The sequence below is a fragment of the Haliotis cracherodii genome, unplaced genomic scaffold (assembly GCF_022045235.1).
Source record: "Haliotis cracherodii isolate W230 unplaced genomic scaffold, xgHalCrac1.p SCAF_11, whole genome shotgun sequence".
Taxonomy (NCBI): domain Eukaryota; kingdom Metazoa; phylum Mollusca; class Gastropoda; order Lepetellida; family Haliotidae; genus Haliotis; species Haliotis cracherodii.
This window is the reverse complement of record NW_027266266.1, coordinates 3249909-3271447: the sequence shown is the minus strand read 5'-3', so window position 1 is coordinate 3271447 and position 21539 is coordinate 3249909. Positions and strand designations below refer to the sequence as shown.

The 21539-nt window shown below is 42.2% G+C and overlaps 1 protein-coding gene across 2 annotated transcripts; it reads left to right on the top strand.

Moving 5' to 3' along the window:
* Positions 1–257: 257 nt before the first annotated feature.
* On the top strand, positions 258–19308 carry LOC139455238 (uncharacterized). 2 transcript variants are annotated; one of them, XM_071236785.1, is made up of 7 exons: positions 258–390; positions 4375–4411; positions 4864–5013; positions 16140–16256; positions 17429–17581; positions 18701–18817; positions 19113–19308. In XM_071236785.1, exons 1-7 carry the CDS (start codon positions 364–366, stop codon positions 19124–19126), a joined length of 615 nt encoding a protein of 204 aa, XP_071092886.1. In that variant the 5' UTR covers positions 258–363; the 3' UTR covers positions 19127–19308. The 2 variants fall into 2 exon arrangements, with proteins under 2 accessions (XP_071092886.1, XP_071092885.1); XM_071236784.1 differs by having other exon boundaries at positions 4375–4417.
* Positions 19309–21539: the final 2231 nt, after the last annotated feature.

Here is a 21539-nt window from a genome sequence, read left to right as displayed (position 1 = left end):
AATTCACAGATTATAAATTGTGACATTTATCATAAGGTAGGGGGGATGAGTGTGTGTGTGTGTGTGTGTGTGTGTGTGTGTGTGTGTCCTCAATGGTTCACCAGATTGATTTTTTTTAAAAGTTTTTTTGTAAACGGGGCGCTAACAAGGCAAGACGACATACACAACAATTCACCTGAAAAGTTAAGATTGCCTTAGCCGTGAAATCACCCAACCGTTAAGCCCGACCCGGACAGACCATTTGATTGGCACGCTACCTGCATATACTCATTTCTGATTGGTTGACCTCTTATTGAAGTCCGCTAAATAGCCACCGGCGCAAAAGTCACCTGTATATTCCCCACTGTAACAGGCTCCACCACAATGCTGTTGTTGCCAGTTATTTCGCTGGTGAGTTTTTTCATTGTATTCTATAACACCTACCTCCCTTCTCGCTCGTATTGTAAACTGTTACATTGTTAACCGTTATAATAGTTCATGTGTTTTGGACATTAGTGTTAGAGTACAAGAATATAGAGAAATGAGGATGTGAGCAATGGATGTCAACACAATTAACTAATACGTTTACATGGTACAGTTACCTGGAAGCTAAGCATTACACAAACCGGTATTGTCCGTATTTAAGCCACGGGAAATACCACTATTTAATGTTCTATCCGAAATTAAGCCCAGGGATTAAACTCGAAAAGGTGAGGTGAGGTGAAATTGGGTTTAACGTCGCGTCCAAGATTATTATATAGCGACGGGCATGCACGTGTGTGCGTGTGGCTGCTTGTACTAGTCCGGACTGATGCCGATTTATAGTGCTAGCCCACTGAGATACCATGCCGCAGTTTAACATGAATACCCCGTTCAGACACAGTATACTGACTCCGAGCCGACTAGTCCTTGTTTTAGCCCCTTAATGCCAAGCGCCAGACAGGGTAACAACAAGTACCAACTCTTAACGTCTTTTTGTATGACGCGGCCGGGGATCGAACCCCGGACCTTCCGCTCTCCGGGCGGACGCTCTACCACAAGACCACGGAGGCGGTCAAACTCGAAAAGGAGGACTCAAGATACCAACATTAAACGTTAACAAGGAACGAAGCCATAAAGCTGACATCACAGCGACATAGTAACTTCGTACTCGTTTTAATCTTTATACTTCTCTACAATGCATCATAGTACATCATGATATCGGATTTCTTGTTTTGAATAAGATAATTATGTTACAAACTTCTTCACGTGCAGAATATTTCTATAAAGTAATCTGATTGTTTTCCGTTATCACGCCCATGGTCTTAATTTCGGATGGGCCTAAATACGGGAACCCCACGTAGCTGCATCAATTCTCCCAGCTACAGGCTGTGGAATCCGGGATGAAGTCAAAAACAGAGATCACATGCAACATTTTCTAGCGAAGCTTAATCCACAGAAGCCTGAAGTGCAAACAAACTGTTCCTGATCTTCAGTTCCTAAAATAAAAATTAGGTTGTGTTAATTGTGTAAATATAAAGACCACCTGCAATCACAGCTGTTGTCAATCTACATTTGACACAGTTTCTATTGATTATTACCTGCGAAACACATTTCAATTCGTCATCGCCAAAACCTTTTGTATTGTTAATTTTATCGTATATGCTGTGGTCCTCTAAAACTCAGTCTGTAGCTTCATCTGTCGGTCTAGCTGTCCATGCCTCGATATCTCGAACGTTCGGATATAACGAATGTCCGGATATCTCGAAGTTACAACCCTCTAGGTTCGCGATTTCGTAGATATATATTTATTGGTGTGATGCTTAGGTGTCATTGGTTGTAAAATGTTTATTGTCAGTGAAGTATTTATGAATTGTCAGGCTTAAGAAATACGAAGAAATACATTTACTTGTCAATGAGAGGAATAAGTCTTACTTTTCATCAGACGACTAATAACGATCGGTTGATTGAAAAGTGTTGCGATGACGTGGATGTTTTGGACAGTTGCTCATGAGATCAACCACTATTATTTGGCCTTGTCGAAACTTGATTACAAGAATACTGCTGATTACGTTTTAAAACAAAACTGGTTGGCTGGCTGGCTGATTCACTGACACACTGACAGATACACACACCTCAGTGAACTAAGGCAGCTAGTTATTCTGTACAGCCGAAACAACTAAAGATGACTATGTACAGTCTTTGTCCGTTTCACATCTACGCGATGTAAATCACGAAACTGAGACGCACTGTCTGTGATATAAAATGGTATGCTGAAAAGAAACCCCTAGATTGATATATACTCTGCCAAAAAAGAAACGCAAAAGTAATAAAGTCGTAAATATCCGACAGAGTGTTGCCGAAATCCATACATACCGAACACCAACAATGAATAGGTCATTTCTGCATGGATTGGGATTGATTTGTGTTGAAAGAATGAGGATTTTGCAGAAGTTTGGCGAAAAGAGGGGAAAATCGCAAAAAACACAACCACGTGAGAACCTGGCGCCGAAATACACCAACATGACTTGGCTATAAAAAAATGTTGATCGACCAAGCCATCGACCAAGCACCATTACAAGACTGTGGAACCGTTTTCAGACACACGGGACAGCACGGGACATCACTTGGTTGATGCATGTCATCGTATCCCAATTGCGTGGATCGATGCCCATGATGTCAGTCACTGGATTGTCTGGTCAAGACTGGATTATTTACAGACACCCGCCATATAGCTGGACTACTGCTGAGTTCGGCGTTAAACAACAAACAGTATTTCCAAAACAACATGAAAATATGTAGAAAACTGTCACTCAGGAGCCCATTTATTAAGGTTTCATACTGATACGTGTTTACGTTTCTACCAGTTACTCTCGCTGATAACACCTTTACTGGAGCTTGAGCCATCCACCTAAGTACTCTATAAACATAAACTACGTATTTAATTCATGTAGAAAATGTATTTATTTTATTATACAGCTACATTTTAATGTTTCGTGGTTTTAATATAATTTATGTTTTAATCATGTTTTAAGAGGTTTCTGGTAAACCTTTACCAGGCTGGATATTGTACATTGTATTGCTCAAATAACATGTTATATTTTTATTATGTACAATATGTGACACCGTGATAAAATATATCTATCTCTTCTCTGTTATATTCGAAACATTCCTTTAACGAATATACCGTGCGACTTTGACGGTAATGCGCGTCGCCATTATCTTGATACAATATACCTCGACAACATGTCTCATTATATACAGAACCACATTGCTTTCGATCTAATTATAACCGTACGAGCAAGGGTGCGGATACATTCGGGCGCGTAAACACACAAATGTCGTACTATAGCGTCTACACCCGACCGCGTTCTTTTCTCTTATTATTAGCTTGGGCTGAGATTGGTGACACGGTTACTGTGGACACCACGTATAACATCGTGAGAGGCGCCGGGTCTTCGTAACCTCATTCACAAAATTCAAGATGGAGGGGTGGTCAAGGGGGCTGCAGGTGTGTGTGTATGAGGGGGGTGGGGGGGGTGGGGGGGGGGGGGGGGTGGGGGGCTCCAGGTGGATGTTGATGTTGATGACACATAACAGAGATAACAGAAAAGGGGGATCAAAAGGGGGACCACAGTGTCTGTATTCTTATCACAATATGCTGTACGCGATTTTTTCATAACACGTGTGATAAGGGATGTCAAATGTAACAAATGTTATATTTGGGATAACACTTTCTGAGTAAAGTACAGATTCTCGTACTTTTTGGGGTTTAGTCTTGTTTGAACCCATACTGCCACAGTGAGGCACCTAATCGCCAGCACACAAAGTCGGCGATCTAACCCACTCAGCCACCGAGGCTTCTACAAAAATGAAAGTCCGACAACTGGTAGTCTAGATCACGTACTTTGTGTACCCCTCTGACAAGTGTAAATTGGCACGGCTCCCATGGCCGAAAGCTATGAATACACAATGCCATTTAGAAAGTGGTCAAATATAACTAATGTTATTTTGGTAAAATGTATAATTTCATGAACTCCTACCCCTGCCTTCATATAGCTGGACTATTCCTGAGTGCGGCGTTAAACAACAAACAAACACAAACACCTCCCTACTGTACAGATTTAATCATGTATGTCGCTAAAAATGAACAATCAGCATCTTACTTTTCAGGTAAGAAGAAGAAAGCTGTAGAACTGTATGCCAAAGGTGAACACACACGCATACCCACACACTAGTCGCTATATAAATACAATAAACTTCAAAGTGCACCGCGATTCGCCTTCCTGCGAGTACCCAACACTAAAAAGTCTCCTTTTAGCAAAGACACCGTATGCGGCTCTGTACCCCGGTATAAGGCTATGAACGGGCAACCTCCTATAACGCTTATAATGACCGTTCTGTTGTCTATTTCAGCTTCTGGTCGTGTCAATCACCGAGGTCGAGCTGCTGTGTAAGTGTGAGTGGAACATTTAATTAAACATGTTGTTTGTATGACAGTATTCTTTTATTTTGGTAATTTCAATTACTTGCTCGTTTTTACGAGGGATTTTATCTCTCTCGTAATTTCGATTATTTTCTCGTTATTTCAAATACTAGAAATTTCGATTATTTCTCTTCGCTTCGATTATTTTCTTGCATTTTCATTTATTTTCTCGTTATATCAAGTTTATTTAAAAAACTCGAAATTCCAAGCTTTCTCGAAATTATGACTTTTTCTCGTTACTTAGATTAATTTCTCGTTATTTCATGTTTATTTACAAAAAAATAGAATTTTTACGAAAATAATTAAAATAACTAGAAATGTCGATTTATTAAGAAAATTAATGCAACCAACGTGGCACCATTAGACATTCGTAGAGAGCACATTGTGACACTATAACGAGGTATCACTGCATGTTATAGCGAAACCAGAGAGAACTACCCGATGCAGATTAGGCTCCGACTGTGACGTAGACGAGTGCTGCGTTAGCACAGTCCCGCAAATCGGCAGGAAGAAGAGATCCTTATTCTCCCGTGGGGGAGTTTGTCAACACCTCCAGACAGTTGGCCAAGGTGAGTGTTTATAATAAACTGTGTACTGACGTTATAACGGGGTTTCATTGTTTCTCGCACACATGTGAGAAACACATTTGAGGTGACTGGTATTGAACGTGTGTGAGATCGAATTCCAATCCTGTGATTTGCTACTCTATGGTGATGACCTGGAGTCAAATAATGACGGACAAATGTCCTGATGGTAAGTCATTCATAACTTACTCATGTTTCAGTCGAATGTTCACCTACGTCTGTGTTGATCGTTATGTTTTTTTAGAGTGTAACAGCGACATACATATGTCCCTCCTCTTCAACCCTCATGCACTTCGTCGAATAAAATTCAAAATACATGAGGCAAGGGCGTTAACTGACTTTTAAAGTCCAGTTTCCGACCCTGCCGAACTAGGCTGGAATTCCTGGGCTCGACCGTATCGCCACCAGTGCTTATTACGAGTTATGTCCCTTCTAAGCCCCTCATATGGACCAGTCAGATTCCACCTCTCGTATCACTTCCATTTGTTTCAAACAAAACGGCGGCGCCCAGTCAAGACGATCTGATCGATAATGAAGATCTATATTGTGATAAAACGGGTCTCACATAGCGAAGTGAATCACGTGACCGGCATGCCCCCATCATCTTGCTAAGCTGCCTGACCACAAGAGCTAGATCGTTGAACTCTGATTTCTTAGGGGGGTAAGTTCATTTTCAAAAGCCGTATCCCCTTATCTAAGCAATATCTAAATGGCATTGAGTAAATATAACATTTGTTACACTTGACCACTTTCTAAATGGCACTGCGGTCGGGTAGCCTAGTGGTTAAAGCGTTCGCTCGTCACGCCGAAGACCCGGGTTCGATTCCCGACATGGGTACAATGTATGAAGCCGATTTCTGGTGTCCCCCGCCGTGATATTGCTGGAATATTGCTAAAAGCGGCGTAAAACCATACTCGCTCACACACTCACTCACTTGCCTCGGGAAGATGTTATTGGATAGCGTTCACAAAAAAAACACGTTTCACGTAGGCCGGTTATGAGACATCTATTGCATCACGTATATTTACAGCTCAGCTGCGATAAATGCATCACCGAATTCTTCATACATTTTAGAATTAAATGACAAATGGTCTTTGTCACCAATGTAATGCATATGAAATCAAGCGATTTCAGAAATGCTTTTGAAAACATTTTCTTCACGTGAATTTGTATGGTTTAGAAACGTTTAAGGAACAAATTCTGAAAAAAACTAAAGAAGGTATTAAAAAATATATATATCCAACTGAGACAATATTTAAGTTAAAATAACGTTTCTCAGTATTCTAACAATAATATATTTGTAGGTGTTTGGTGGAAACATATTTTAATATTCATTCAGGGGTAGATAAATGATTGTGGTAACTATAATAGCATAACACTATCATGCATCACATTCAATACAAAAAGTGGTACACCAGGAACACCCCAACCCACTTAACTGTCAGTGGCTGAGTGCAGATACAAATCCAATTTTTAGCAATAATTTAAAGCCAAAAAAAACACAAAAGGATATTTGATCTAGTAGCTCATGGTATTTAACAACAGTTTCTGCACTTACGTTTGCATCATTCACAGCTCCTGGTGTATTTGGTGTATTCCTCAATACATCCAACATTTCCGTGTGTATCTCCTAGAATGCTGTTGCCCCTGGCTGCAGTGAAAACAACAATGTTTCACATTATGACAAAGTTATAACTTGAACTATATTCAATAAGCATTATATTGTTAATCCAAAGATGAAATATATTATAAATAGATTCAATACATGTACATCAGCCTACAGATTAGTAACGTATAAAGCAAGTACCATAATCAAGAAAAAAAGATCTAACATCTTTTTTCCACATCCCACTCCTAGTGGTCTGTAAATAATGGAGCCTGGGCGAGTCAAACCAGTGACTGACAGTGAGAAACGTCCTATGAACTCAACGCACAAAGACACACAATCAACCTAGCCATTTTGTCACCTATTACGATAAACATGGATTAGGGTCTGGAGACATTCTAAACCAAAATCCAAAGGGGAATAGATGTATGAAACACGCGTTGTAACCTAGCTACGAATCATGCCATCATCGTGGAAAGTTATTAGCTCGACAGCAGTTTCGTAGCATTATAACCAGCTGGTAACCAGATTCGTTCAGTCTTTGATATATTTTTTCCTATCATTGTCAAAAAGCGTGAACCAAGTATATGAACTTTATTTGGTCCAACATTTATTGAACAGTGCCAAAATTAAGTTCAATATAATTCAACACGTCCCTTTTTAATTCTGGAAACCCATTTGTCTAGAAACTCTCCATGCTGTGGCAAGTCTAGGTCATTTACAAAATTCAACATGCTGTGTTCATGTGTACATACTAAGGAAGAAAAAATAATGTTTCGAAAACTCAAAATTTAAACTATATGCCCATGGGCCTGCCCATACACATACAGGCTGACATCGGCTTCGAAAACTAAATATCAAGTGGTGTGAACGTCCATGCGCAGCTACATGTTTTATCATAGTTGTTTACGCCAGGGCTGTTATGCATTGTGAACTTCATTTCAATGCCACATTTAATAATGTGACTATTACTAACAATGGATTGCAACGACAGATCATGTTTGAAAAGAAGTTGGTATCAAACAAACCATGACATTAACATTACCAGGCTGTGAGAAACACCTGGTTGTATTCCCCAACTTAAGTACAACAGTGTCCGTTACACAATGTGATAAGCCACATATTTCTGCATTCAACACTAATGTTGATGTGAATTTGATGATTGTTCAAGTACAAAAAGGAAAATATTTTCCGCATATGCACATTTAACTTTTCACTTCGTATTGTGTAGGTTGGTGTCTGGTGCAGTTGTTAGGCCTTCAGGACTGTAATTTTCTAACCACTTCAGACTGACAACTGGTAGTCTAGGGGCACGTTGCAAGTCACGGTTAGCTTAGAGAAAGCAAATTAATCGCTCATCCCGGGGTCTGCAAAACAGTTTGAAGTGCATGTGCACGCTTCCAAAATGGTGGCGCAGCTAGCGCTTGGTTGCTTTGAAGTAGAAGAACGTAATAAAAGAGGCTCTATGACGAGCTGGAGAAATTTATGACTACTTTGAAGATGTGGAGCAGACTGAGGATGATGGGGTGTAAACAACCTTCACTCATTTCTTCATTGATCCAGTCAAGAATTTCTTGTTCCGCTGTCAGCTGCTATTTTGGTTTTTAACCAAAGCAAACTCAGCCAGTGATTTTTTCGATTGCAAGCAGCTGATAGTTTGCACACTGTTGTAAGGCATCGCTGTACATCGCTTGCAAGCGATTCACGCTTTGCAACACGCCCCTAGATCACATACTTTGTGTAAATTGGCAAGACTCCCATGTCCAAAAGCTATGAGTGAGTGACTGAGTATGGTTTTACGACGCTTTTAGCAATATTCCAGCAATATCACCGCGGGGGACACCAGAAATGGGCTTTACACATTGTACCCATGTCGGGAATCGAACCCGGTCTTCGGCATGACAAGCGAATGCTTTAACCACTAGGCTACCCGACCGCCCCCCGAAAGCTATGAATACCCAGTGCCATGTAGAAAGTGGTAAAGTGTAAGAAATGTTATATTTACTCATTGCCATTTAGGTACTGCTTAGATAAGGGGATACTACTTTTGAAAAGGAACTTACCCCCTAAGAGTTCAACGATCTAGCTCTTGTGGTCAGGCAGCTTAGCAAGATGATGGGGACATGCCGGATAAAAGCACCCAAATTTTCCACGTGCCCTCCATTACCATAGGTTTCAATTTTTTATGGGAGCCACTTCATCAAGATGGCGGATGGCGGCCAACTTGGATTAAAAAATGGCCGCCATGTAACATCTATAAGTGCCAATTTCTCGTCTTCCTAACCCATTAGAGGGTCAATATTGGTGTCAAAATATACATTTTCTGGGGGAAGGAATGCAACAAAACTATTTAGTATGTCACTAGATGACTATTTATGCCAATAATCAATCAATATCTTTTAGATATATGTCTGTTTAGCAACTTGGGTATTATGCATTGTATGACGACAGCCTACTGCTGAAGCACACTGATGCCCTTTAAATGAACCTGGAACTGAAGACAGATCTGAGCCATATAAATCCTTCCTGGACAATGTGCATGCTTTGGGGAGCTAAATAAATTGCCAGCACCACTCACTTTTGGAAAAGACATTGATGTGGACAAGTTCGTCAGGCATCAAGCACAGTGGCATAAATCTTGTCACAAAAGAGGGAGAGAGCTGGAACTACCGAGAGCAGTGCTGCAGATATGAAACGACATCGACATCGCGAGTCCCTGGAGAAGAACACCTGTATTTTATGTAGAAAACCTGATGGACATCTTCATGAGTTCATAACTCTAAAGGAAGATAGCAATGTCAGGGTTATGACCACAGACCTGCAAGAAACTGAGTTATTGAGCAGAATTGAGGGTGGTGACCTCATTGCAATAGATGCAAAATACCACTTGTTCAGCTGCGAAAAAGGCTCTTCATCATGAGTGCCTTGGACAAGCTTGATCATAACCCATCAAGTACCACAGCCATATGGTCTGGCATCAGTCTCTTTCAGTTCCCCTCCAAGGCCCCGTTCCACAAAGCGATCTTAGCGCTAAGTCGATCGTAACTCCCATTCTTTAACACTGACTTACGACAATCGTAGCGCCAAGAACGCTTTGAGGAACGGGGCCCAAGTCCACTGTGGGACACTTCCAGGATGGAATATGCATGCCCTCTCCAGAAACGAAGAAGAATCATCGGTTGCCTGACAACTTCACCATTGTGCTGGCAGTTGCACTCAAGAAGGCCAATGTGGCTGTTCCAAATACACCCAATCCGATCAAAGCTGTGGATGGACACCTGGGGGGAGCACAAGGGGGACATTGTGGCCTGGTCAGCCTACCACCCTTCTCTACAAGGCGTATCAGATGATGTACTGACTGCTCTCACACAACTCTTGCCACTGTTCTTTGAGGAGGCTGCTACAACTTCCATGATCAAGCATTGGATGGATTACAGCGCGAAGCCACGCAGTTTCTGAATCCTGGATAGATCCCAATAATTGCTGTGGATGCACCACAGTACGCACTGGCCAAGTTTGTTCAGTGGAACTGGTCTCAAACACATGATGAAGATAATCATGTTTGGTGGTCTCCCTTCTGAAATGACCAATGTGGAACACATATGGGGAATACTTGGAAGCCTTTGGATGGACCATTGCACCGACTGAGGCCAGTATCGCATCCTCTGGCACAGCTGATTCCTTCCTTAAAGCGTCGCACCTCACTAGGACAAGTCATGCCCACAAAGTGAGCGCTCTGGTATTGACCAAGCTGCAGCAGGATGCCTTCTTGGACATGGTGACTGAGGGACCACATGATGAGAAGACCAAAGAAGCTTGGAGACAAGATATGATCACCAAGAGTCCAACATTCCAGTACTGGGATACTATCCTGAACATGGTTGGTTGGTTGGTTTGTTGTTTAGCACCGCACTCAGCAATATTCCAGCTATATGACGGCGGTTCCTGAACATGGAAATGCTGGGTCAGATATTTGTGCAGGCCCACAGAAAACAGGATTTCCCCCTGATGTGGAGTTACTGAGGGCTATCGTCCCATGGTTCTTCGCCCTTGGTCACCAGAACTATGCCAGATGGCTTCCTATTCACATCCGTGACATGGAAACCCCACTCGTGTCCATTCAGGAGGAATTTGAAGAACATGGTCATTGGGTTGTTCCCAAGACCACAAACAGATTCTCAAACATACCGATAGATCTGGCTCACATAAATACCATCTGCCATGCTCTGGGCAAAGATAAGTCCATTGCACTTCCCATGTGCCACTGTTACATAGGCTGTGACACAACCTCGTCATTCTGTGGGAAGGGGAAGAATTCGGCATGGGAGGCTTTGAATTCCTACCCCGAGGTCACCCAGGCTTTCAACTGCATGGCAGCGAATCCGCACACTCCTGTGACAAAAGATGCCCACCACTATCAGTGCTACACAATTATCCTTTACGACACGACAGGTGATCTGGAATCTGTCAGTGAAGCACGGAGACAGTTGTTCTGCCAAAAGAACAACACGATGGAACACATTCGACGGACTCAAGAAACCCTGCTGCACCATTCGAGCAAGTTGCCTATCAGACTGGGATCTGGGTGACATCGGAACTGGCACAGCAGTTGACACCCAGTCAAGAAGGATGTGGGTGGACATTGGATAGAGAAAACCGGGTCTGGCTTCCTGTGTGGAACATTCTGCCGATGGCTTTGAAAGCCTGCAGTGAACTGGTTAAGTGCGGTTGCAAAAGCTCGAGTGGCTGTGGTGCAAGGTGCTCATGCAAGAAAGCACACTGCAAATGCACAGAGCTTTGTAGTTGCAAATGTGAAAGATAACTTGATTAAACATGTGTGTAGGAACTGCATTACTTGTTGTATTGTATTATTTCATACAGATACATTTTGGAATCTAATATGTGTGGACACTTAAGAACAGAGTTGAAAATTATGTGGACACATTGACAGAATTAACATTATTGGCACAAATAACCATCTAGTGCCATTCTAAATTGCTTCATTGCATTGCTTGCCCCAGAAAATGTTTAATTTGAAGCCAATATTGACCTTCTAAGTGGTTTTAATTTTACATGGCGGCCATTTTTGAAATCAAAGATGGCCGTCATCCGCCATCTTGAGGAAGTGGCTCCCATAAAAATTGAAACCTATGGTAATTGAGAGCATGTGAAAAAGAATTGGTGCTTTTATCCGGCATGACCTCATCCTTCTCAAATCTGGTCCTAAGCTGCCGGAATATTGCTGCACAATGTCATTTGGATGTTGAGTAAACTTGAACTGATGATGGCGGGTGCAAAATATGACGTCATACTGTGTGTTAAAATGTTATATTAATGCGTTATCCCCAACGTTATGAAAAAGGAGTTTGCTAGCTGTTGAACTTGTGTTCAACTTTAAGCCGTTGGGGTCGTATTCGGTACTTGCTGATAACTAGCATAACATTTCTGCAATGTGTTGAAAACATTGCAATAACTGGTTATGAAACAGTATCGCCTATGTCATAGCATTATGTTCTTGAATAACGTTTTGAAAACATTTCAATAACATTTCATAAATAGTTTCTGGCATAACATTTCTGCAACGTGTTGAAAACATCGTAACAACATGTTATGAAATAATTTCGCCTGTGTTATTGGTCATGTTCTTGAAAAAAAGGGCGCACGGGTGGCCCAGTCGTCTAAGGCGCCGCGATTCGCTGTGCAGAGTTGCGTCCCTTGGGCACGCCAGAAACCTATGATTGTGGGTTCGAATCACGGTTCGCCCCGATTATGTTTCTAGGTTTGTCAGCACCACACCCGTGCTCGAGTGTTTCACTGAAGTGGTAAACGTCTGAGACCTGCATCACTTCGGGGTTTCCTCCCACATTAAGCTGACACGCCGTGATATGACTGGAATACTGTTAAAAGCGGCGTTAAACCCAACTCACTCACTCACTCTTGAAAAATACATTTTACAAACATTTCAATAACATTTTGAATAATTATAAAACAATTACACCTTATTCGGATGATTTTACATATGTGTACACAATGTTTTTAAAACATGATGATAACATTTCATTAAATATGTTCTGGCATAACATTTCTGCAACGTGTTCAAAACATTGTAATAACATGTTATGAAATAGTTTCGCCTATGTTGTAGCATCATGTTCTTGAATAACATTTTGAAAACATTTCAATAACATTTTGAATAGATCTAAAACATTTCTAAATGTTGATAAAATGTTTTGACGAAAATGTTTTTGAAAAACTACGATGAAACCTTTTGAAAATGTTTTGAAAATGTTATGTGTCAGCTGCATTTCTGACTAATTCTCTTGGTTGCATTAGAAAACATATGAACAATTAACAGTATGCAGATTGTTTCTGATTACTTACATGACACATTTATGTATTATACTTCCCCTCAATCAACGAAAATCCTCCTCTGAAAAATCCCGCGTACTGTTGTCAGTGATCACGCCATTTTGTAAAAGTCGGTCACCGGTAGATCGAGATCTAGATCTAGTGATGTCATGCGGAAGTAAACATTGTTGTACATATTTGTTCTTTGCGTTGTGTTTCATTATATATTTTGATGCGCCACTGCGATCATGAGAATAGACAAGATGAATCGATTCGATGCTAAAAAGCTGCGATTTTTGGGGGTGTAAGAAACAGATTACTGCACTCGTGCCTGTCAAATACCATTTATCTTACAACTCGATGTTTCAAAGCAAGGTTTTAAATCAACTCGTTGTGAGATAAATGGTATCTGACAGACACTCGTGTAGTTATCTCTATGTGTTAAATAGTGAACGGGTCAATCATTCGAGGCGTTCATGAGTTTTATACATAGATAATCATAATGCTTACTTCGGAGGAGCCAACATCCTCGTGTATCCAGGGTATCATGTAATATACATGTTAAGATTATTTTATTATTACTAAATATATACATATATATATATAATGGGTACTTTTCTCGACAGGATAAAACCAATGGATAAAAACGTTGTTTACCGCACAATGAAACACTGTACCTTTTTGTACGATAAACGACCAAGATATAGCTTATTCAATTATTACTAAATATATATGTTGTCATTGTTTATCGCACAATGAAACACTGTACTTTTCTCGACAGGATAAAAGCAACGGATAAAAAACGTTGTCGTTGTTTATCGCACAATAAAACACTGTAATTCTTTTGTACGATAAACGACCAAGATTAAGTATATGATGGGTACGTTTCTCGAAATACACTCTCTCAAAAAAGAAACGCAACCCCTTTATTTTCAAGATGTTTATCTCAATATTCAAGTTATTATAACACATTTATTGTTGAAGACAACAACATGAAATTTGGCATGGTGGCAGTACAGTTATGCAAGTTTAAGTCCAGGCTTCGACAGTTCTCTCACTAAGATTGACTTGACGCAAGGGGGCGTCTTTCTCAGTACCTCGTATGAGCGCCACGAGCTACGATCACAGCATTGCACCTCCTTGGAACAGAACGGATTAGACGCCGGATTCTTTCCTGAGGGATTGCTCTCCACTCCTCCTGCAGTGCAACGGCTAGTGCATCCAACGTCTCGCGCGGCGGTGTACGTGCACGTACTCGTCGATCCAGATAATCCCAAAGATGTTCGATTGGGTTGATGTCTGGTGATCGGGAGGGCCATGGTAAAACGTTGACGTTAGAATTCTGTAGAAAATTCACTGTAGCATGAACAGTGTGCGGCTGGGCGTTGTCGTGTTGATAGAGCTCCCTCTGTTGGTCGATAATCGGCAGAAGATGAGGCTGTAAAACGTCATTGATATAGCGCTGGGCTGTCAAATTGCCACAAATGATCACCAAGTCTGATCTTTGGTTGTAAGACACGGCTCCCCACACCATGACGCTCCCTCCACCAAATCTGTCGACCTGCCGAACACATTTCGGGGCAAAACGTTAGTTTCCTCTTCTATAGACACGCTGTCTTCCGTCACGGCGTTGTAAGCGAAAACGTGATTCGTCACTAATCCAGACGCGCCTCCAGTTTCTGAGGGTCCATATCCGAACGTTGGTGCACCACCTGAGTCGTTGGCGTCGATGTTCGTGGCGTAAAACAGGTCCAATAAGTGGTCTTCTTGCACGTAGACCGGCCTCTCGTAGACGGTTCCTAATTGTTTGTGCGGACACTCTTCTCAAACCTGGCACCTGTGTTGCAGTGACGGTAGGTGTGGCTAGCCGATTACGTAGGTGGGTGACCCGGATGAATCGATCCTGAGGTGGTGTGGTAACACTTGGCCTACCACTTCTGGGGCGATCTTCAGTTGCATGACACTGGGTGTATTGGCTTCAAAGTAGGGAATCGTTGTTTTATGAATATTGAGGTGCCAGGCAACGTTTCCAAAGCTTTGTCCGGCCTCAATACGACAAATTGCGATATTTCGATCTGCAGCACTCAACCGTGGCATATTCGACCTTGTCTTTCGGTGAAAATGATAGAGTGAATTGCCAATCAACACGTGCTTTTATAAACCCATACTTCTACTGCTCTTTCCATGAATTGCACGTGCATGAGGCTTTTGGCATGGGCCACGTGATAATTTTGCTCACTATGATAAAAGTAACAATAGAATGCCCTTGTGCACGAACATTAATGTGTTTAGGCGCTTACGTTAATAAACAGTGTACATGGTATCCGTGCATATCAGAAAAACTGTATTTAAAATCAACATTTTTCTTTTGGGGACTTTCTAACATTTTCAGACTGGGGTTGCGTTTCTCTCTCTCTCTCTCTCTCTCTCTCTCTCTCTCTCTCTCTCTCTGAAGGTCTTGTAGGGTCGACTTTCAGTGTTTACAAACAAACATGGCGTCGCACTTGTCATTCGGCGATCGCGTCAGAATGAACCATCGGGAATCTAGAGAATCTACTGGGATAATTGCTATCATTATTCAGAAGAATATTCAATATACCAAATACCAGTGTCTAACTGGGGCGTAGCTAAGGCACTTAACAGGTTTGGGCGACTTTGGAGATAGAAATTGCGAAATAAGGACACAGGCCTAGTGGGATCAGTTCCATATCTGCGCCTGTAGACCTCTGCAGGTTGGAACCTTTTCCCCAAACAGAAACAGTTGGATTTTGTCCGAATTGTTATCCCACTAGCGCACACACCGATGGATACAATAATTGTGTAGGCTATTGTAATTTTGCGTATACATTTATGTTGTTACGCCACTGTATAAGAAACAGATTTCAGTTAGAACTATATTGACTGTTGTCACTGTCCGACTGACACATCACTTACCTTCTAACGTTATATATATTAATGCGCACATTCCAGGAAAACTTGCAATGTTAAGGTAATGTTTGTGACAGATGGGAAGAAATTTTCAAGCACAGAATTGAAGAATGTCATTATATGAACAAGAGATTATGACACGTGTGTTTTTGGGGATGGTACAAAGCCTTGTTTAGAATATATTGAACTTGTGTATCATGTAAAGCAACTTAATTGTCTGTGTTACAGGATGTTTGACGAAGTATGACTCGGGTCAACCGAATGACATTGTTTCCCAGTGTCCTTGTGAAGCTAACCTTGAATGTGTCGGAAACGGTCTTTTCGTCGTACCACAGGGTGAAACAGGTGAGGTACAGACCGACAGAATATTTTATTATCACCTAATGCATACTCTTGCATTTTCATTACATATAACATAGTATTTGGTTTACAGCCATATGCCGGCGGTCTGTAAATAATCGAGTCTGGACCAGACAACCCACACAATTGGGATACGATGACATGCATCAACCAGGACAGTGAGTCTGACCACCCGATCCCGTTAGTCGGCTCTTACGACAAGCATGCATGTCGGAAGAGAAGACCTGTTCTTACCAGGGTATTCACGGGGCATATTTTTGGGTAATGCATAAGTCGTTCCTCGAGGAATTCTGGGAGTGTTTTGTTAATCAGACATATATACAATGATATGTTGTACACCATTAGCAATACAACAGGTTGCTAGGCCTGTAATGTGTAAAAACAGGTGTTGGCAGGTGTGTTACAGGTAGTGTCATATTGAACACGTGTGTGACATACACACCTGGCAGTTCTCAGTTCCATGGGATGTGAGTTACGTTAAACGCTGAAATAGTTACAATCTAGAAATCGAACACACAACCAGCGGGTCACTGCTTTTAACATTTTGTCAAAAAATAGTAAAAGAGTTGCTGCCAACGGCTGATGTTACTGAACTTAATATTTATTATATAAACATATATTTGCAGACCGCCTCCGTGGTCTAGTGGTAGAACGTTGGCCCGGAGAGCGGAAGGTCCGGTGTTCGATCCCCGACTTTATCATACCAAAAGACGTTTAAAGATGGTACTTGTTAACGTTGTTACCCTGTCTGGTGCTCGGCATTAAGGGGCTTAACAAGGACTGGTCGGCTCGGAGTCAGTATACTGTGTCTGAATGGGGTATTCATGTTAAACTGCGGCATGGTATCTCAGTGGGCTAGCACTATAACATCGGCATTAGCCCGGCCTAGTACAAGCAGTATGTCGCTACATAAGTGCAATAATCTTGAACGCGACGTGAAACACCATTTCACCGCACTTATATTTCGTGCGATAAATGTCAGGGGACAGGCGCGGATGAAATATATGCCAAAATGTTTATCAAATGATTGGTTGAATGGAAATTATGCAAATTATTAAAACGTCATTATGTCAAAGATTGAGTGCTCTGAAATAATGCTTGTCTCTTCAATTTTGAACGAATAATTGGAAATATACTTTTATTATTACATCTCACAGGCACCTGTCAAGCCAAGGAAGTAACGTGCAAATCTGGTGCCGACTGCGGCCCTGGCGAGTGTTGTAAAGGTAACGATCAGGTGAAGGGCAGGAAGAAGAGGCAGATTGGTGGCAGCGTCGGTGTCTGTACACCTCTCCAGACCAGTGGAGGAAGTGAGTATAGGGAGGGTGACAGCGTCGGTGTCTGTACACCTCTCCAGACCAGTGGAGGAAGTGAGTATAGGGGTGGCAGTGATGGTGTCTGTACACCTCTCCAGACCAGTGGAGGAAGTGAGTATAGGGAGGGTGACAGCGTCGGTGTCTGTACACCTCTCCAGACCAGTGGAGGAAGTTAGTGTAGGGAGGGTGGCAGCATAACACAGATGGAAAGCGGTCTTGAAACCATGCGTAAATACAAACCTGTAACGTCATGGTTGGTTGCACGTCCCCCGTCATTTTACAAACACATTGCTTTTGTAATAATTTGTTTTTAATGTGTATAGTTTCATAAGGTCGTCCAAATATGATTTTGTCATTTCACAGTAATGAGTGCCCCATGGGCACCCTCGCTTTTCAAGGAGCCTCTGCATAAAGCATATTGCTGTAGCGTCTGCCCGGAGTGCGGAAGGTCGGTGGTTCGATCCCCTGGCCGCGTCATACCAAAAAGCCGTCATATGATGGTGCTTGTTCTTACGGCATAAAACAAGGACTGGCCATCTCGGTATTCATGTTATCCTGCGGCATGATCTATCAGTGGCCTAATACTAAGTGAAATAATGTTCAACGCGAAGTTAAACCCCATTTGACCTCCCCATGTTGCTAGTAGGGATGGGTATTGGAAATTTAAAGTGTATGACAATAGTTTGCGATGCACAAGACTGTATTGCGATACGTATCACCATATAGTGTAAAATTCTAAATTGTGAATTCAGAAGCAGTCTGTTACATTAGGGTATGAATTGAAGTTCATAAATGGTCCAAACAAGATGCTGGTAGAACATAATGTTTACTTAGTTAATAAATACGCAGCTATCTTGTGGCCCCGGAAGCATGCTCCGAGGCAGCGAAGGCATTTGCCAAGTTGTTTGTTGTTTGTTTGTTTGTTTGTTTGTTTGTTTGTTGTATATAACATTTAACTTATGATAAAAATCGCTATTTGAAATCTCCCGATATATCGAGCATGAAAAAATGACATTGTGATACGTATCGCGGAAAGAATGAACCTCAATTTACCGATATACCGATAATACCGAACAGCCTTAGTTGCTAAAGTCTATATCTCCCTATCTCAAGGTTGTCTGACGCAATATGGTTCCGGCAAGCCAAGCTCAATTGTCCCAAGGTGCCCGTGTGTGACGTCCCTCACGTGCCAGTCAACGGGGGTGATCACAGTGCCCCTGGGGGAAGAAGGTAAGCTGCGGTCCGTCTCCCTCTGGGGAGGGGGTAGGGGGTGGTGTGACATTAATTGGGTAGTGTTCTCTTGGTTGTGATAATATGACGGCATGGCATGGTAGCAGAATGATGTGGTGGTAGTGTGGTGTTGAAGTAGTAGGATGGTGTAGTGTGGAAGTAGAAGGATGGTAGGAAGGTGGTGCGGAGGGTTGGTGGGGTGGTAGCAGGGTAATGGATTGATAGGATTGTTTAACTCATTTGTTTGCTTAAATCTATTTTCGCATAAATATCTCTATTTGTTTGTGTTGGACAGGTACCTGCGCCTGATCACTTTCCAACCAGAGTCCTCCGCCAAACAGCAGCAGTTACATACATTCAAGATGTTCCCTGTGTTTCTCAACGTTTCTCAAATTTCAAGCTTAAGATAAAAAAATATATATCTCTATGACCGTCCCGAGTGTTTCTGAATATCAGTTTCCAGTGTAGTATAAATGAATAAAAAAAGTCTGTCAGCAAAGTTTTTTTATGAACTCTATTACGTGTTTAACATTTCATTGAGCAAATATTTCATCCATATTACGTCGAACTGTAAATGATCGAGTCTGAACCAGTGATTGATATTATGAGCATCTTGATACGCCGTCGGGGAACCATGACACATTATCAACCAAATCAGCCAGCCTGACTACCGATGCATATGGTCGCCTCTTACAACATACGTTGGTTGGAACCTGTTCCACCCCGGAATCGCCACGATTTCCTCATTTCGGTTATTCGTTCAGGTATTATTTCAGGATCTCCGGCTGTTGCCATGGTGATTCCGGGTTAGAGTATGCCTCGAATGCCTCCTTTTGTTTTGTTTGTGTGTTTGTTTGTTTGTTGTTTAACGCCGCACTCAGCAATATTCCAGCTTGATGACGGCGGTCTGTAAATAATCGAGTCTGGACCAGAAAATCCAGTGATTGACATCACGAGCATGGATCCACGCAATTGGGATACGCGGACATGCATCAACAAAGTCAGCGAGCCTGACCACCCGATCCCGTTTGTCGCCTCTTAAAACAAGCATAGTCGCCTTTTACGGCAAGCATGGGTTGCTGAAGACTAATCCCTGGTGTTCACGGGTCCGAATGCCTCCTGCTTGTTGAAAGACTAAAAGTAGTATTAGGTATTGACAGAGTATGACGCTCTGTGTCGTCCGAAGGAGTGGATGTTTGGAGTGTCGGTCCAGATTCGAGTATTGACAATATTCTTTTCTCGCTATTCCGATTTGTCGGTCGGAGGGAGTGTGGGTTTACGGCCGCTTTGAACAGTATCATAGTTACATGACGGGGTGTCAGATTAACGTTGGAGGTAACCCTGACGTAATTCAGGTCGTATTATATCTCTGATAAAACCTAGGAGCACGGGTCAATTGCTGACAACCAGCGAATCTGAGATTCGAACAGACTACCCATTCGTGACCAACGTGTTATTCCGGGACAAGCCGAATAGCGACTCGTGCCCCTCTCATTCATTCGTGACCAACTCGTGTTATTCCGGGACAAGCCGAATAGCGACTCGTGCCCCTCTCATTCATTCGTGACCAACGTGTTATTCCGGGACAAGCCGAATAGCGACTCGTGCCCCTCTCATGCATTCGTGACCAACTCGTGTTATTCCGGGACAAGCCGAATAGCGACTCGTGCCCCTCTCATGCATTCGTGACCAACTCGTGTTATTCCGGGACAAGCCGAATAGCGACTCGTGCCCCTCTCATTGCTATTTTTGCGACCGGGTACCGTCTTAGCGCAAACAGGCATACCTAAAACAATTGTCAAGTCGTTGCGTGATGGATCACATATATTTCTCCATATATTATATATATTTCAGATGCAATAGGACATCGGGACATGCGGAATAATACAGTATGATTGAAGACATGTGTAAAATCAAAAATTATTTCTGAGGGATTCTTTGACGAAGAACTTAAAATCATACGCACATTCTGATTGGCGTGTCGTATTTTCGCACATGGCATTCATCGATAGGGGGGACGAGTCTTCTTGCAGGTTACGGAAAGGGGCGAGTGGTGACGATTGCAGACAACCATCAATTCCTGCCACGCTCAAAGGGACGCAACTCTGCATATCGAATTGTGACTTTGGTCAACATGTGCAATAAGCATACACTGATGAACTCCAGGTCAGCTTCTGATTTCAAATAATGGAGAGAGTCCAGTACTTTCAGGGCACATATACTGATACTGATGGACCGAGAGATGAATTAGATAAAAAAATATGAAAATAAATTTAATTATTTAATAAAGTGTACATCTACACTGGGCCAAATTTACACCACAAAGCACGCTTAAAGCGCCACATCATTATTCCGGTCAATGAATGAGTGTACACTCGATTTACATTCTCAGCTCCTTAGGGAGTATACAACCAGAGCTACATGTGTACCTGTGAGGCGCTAGAAGGATAACAGTCACATTTACAACATCATCTTACCGGGTACCCATTACGATGCCCTAGAAACTCTCAGGACTCAAGCTTGACCCCATTGAGGACAGAACGATGTCCTAGAAACTCTCAGGACTCAAGCTTGACCCCATTGAGGACAGAACGATGTCCTAGAAACTCTCAGGACTCAAGCTTGACCCCATTGAGGACAGAACGATGTCCTAGAAACTCTCAGGACTAAAGCTTGACCCCAGTGTGGGGCAGAACCGATGTCCTAGAAACTCTCAGGACTC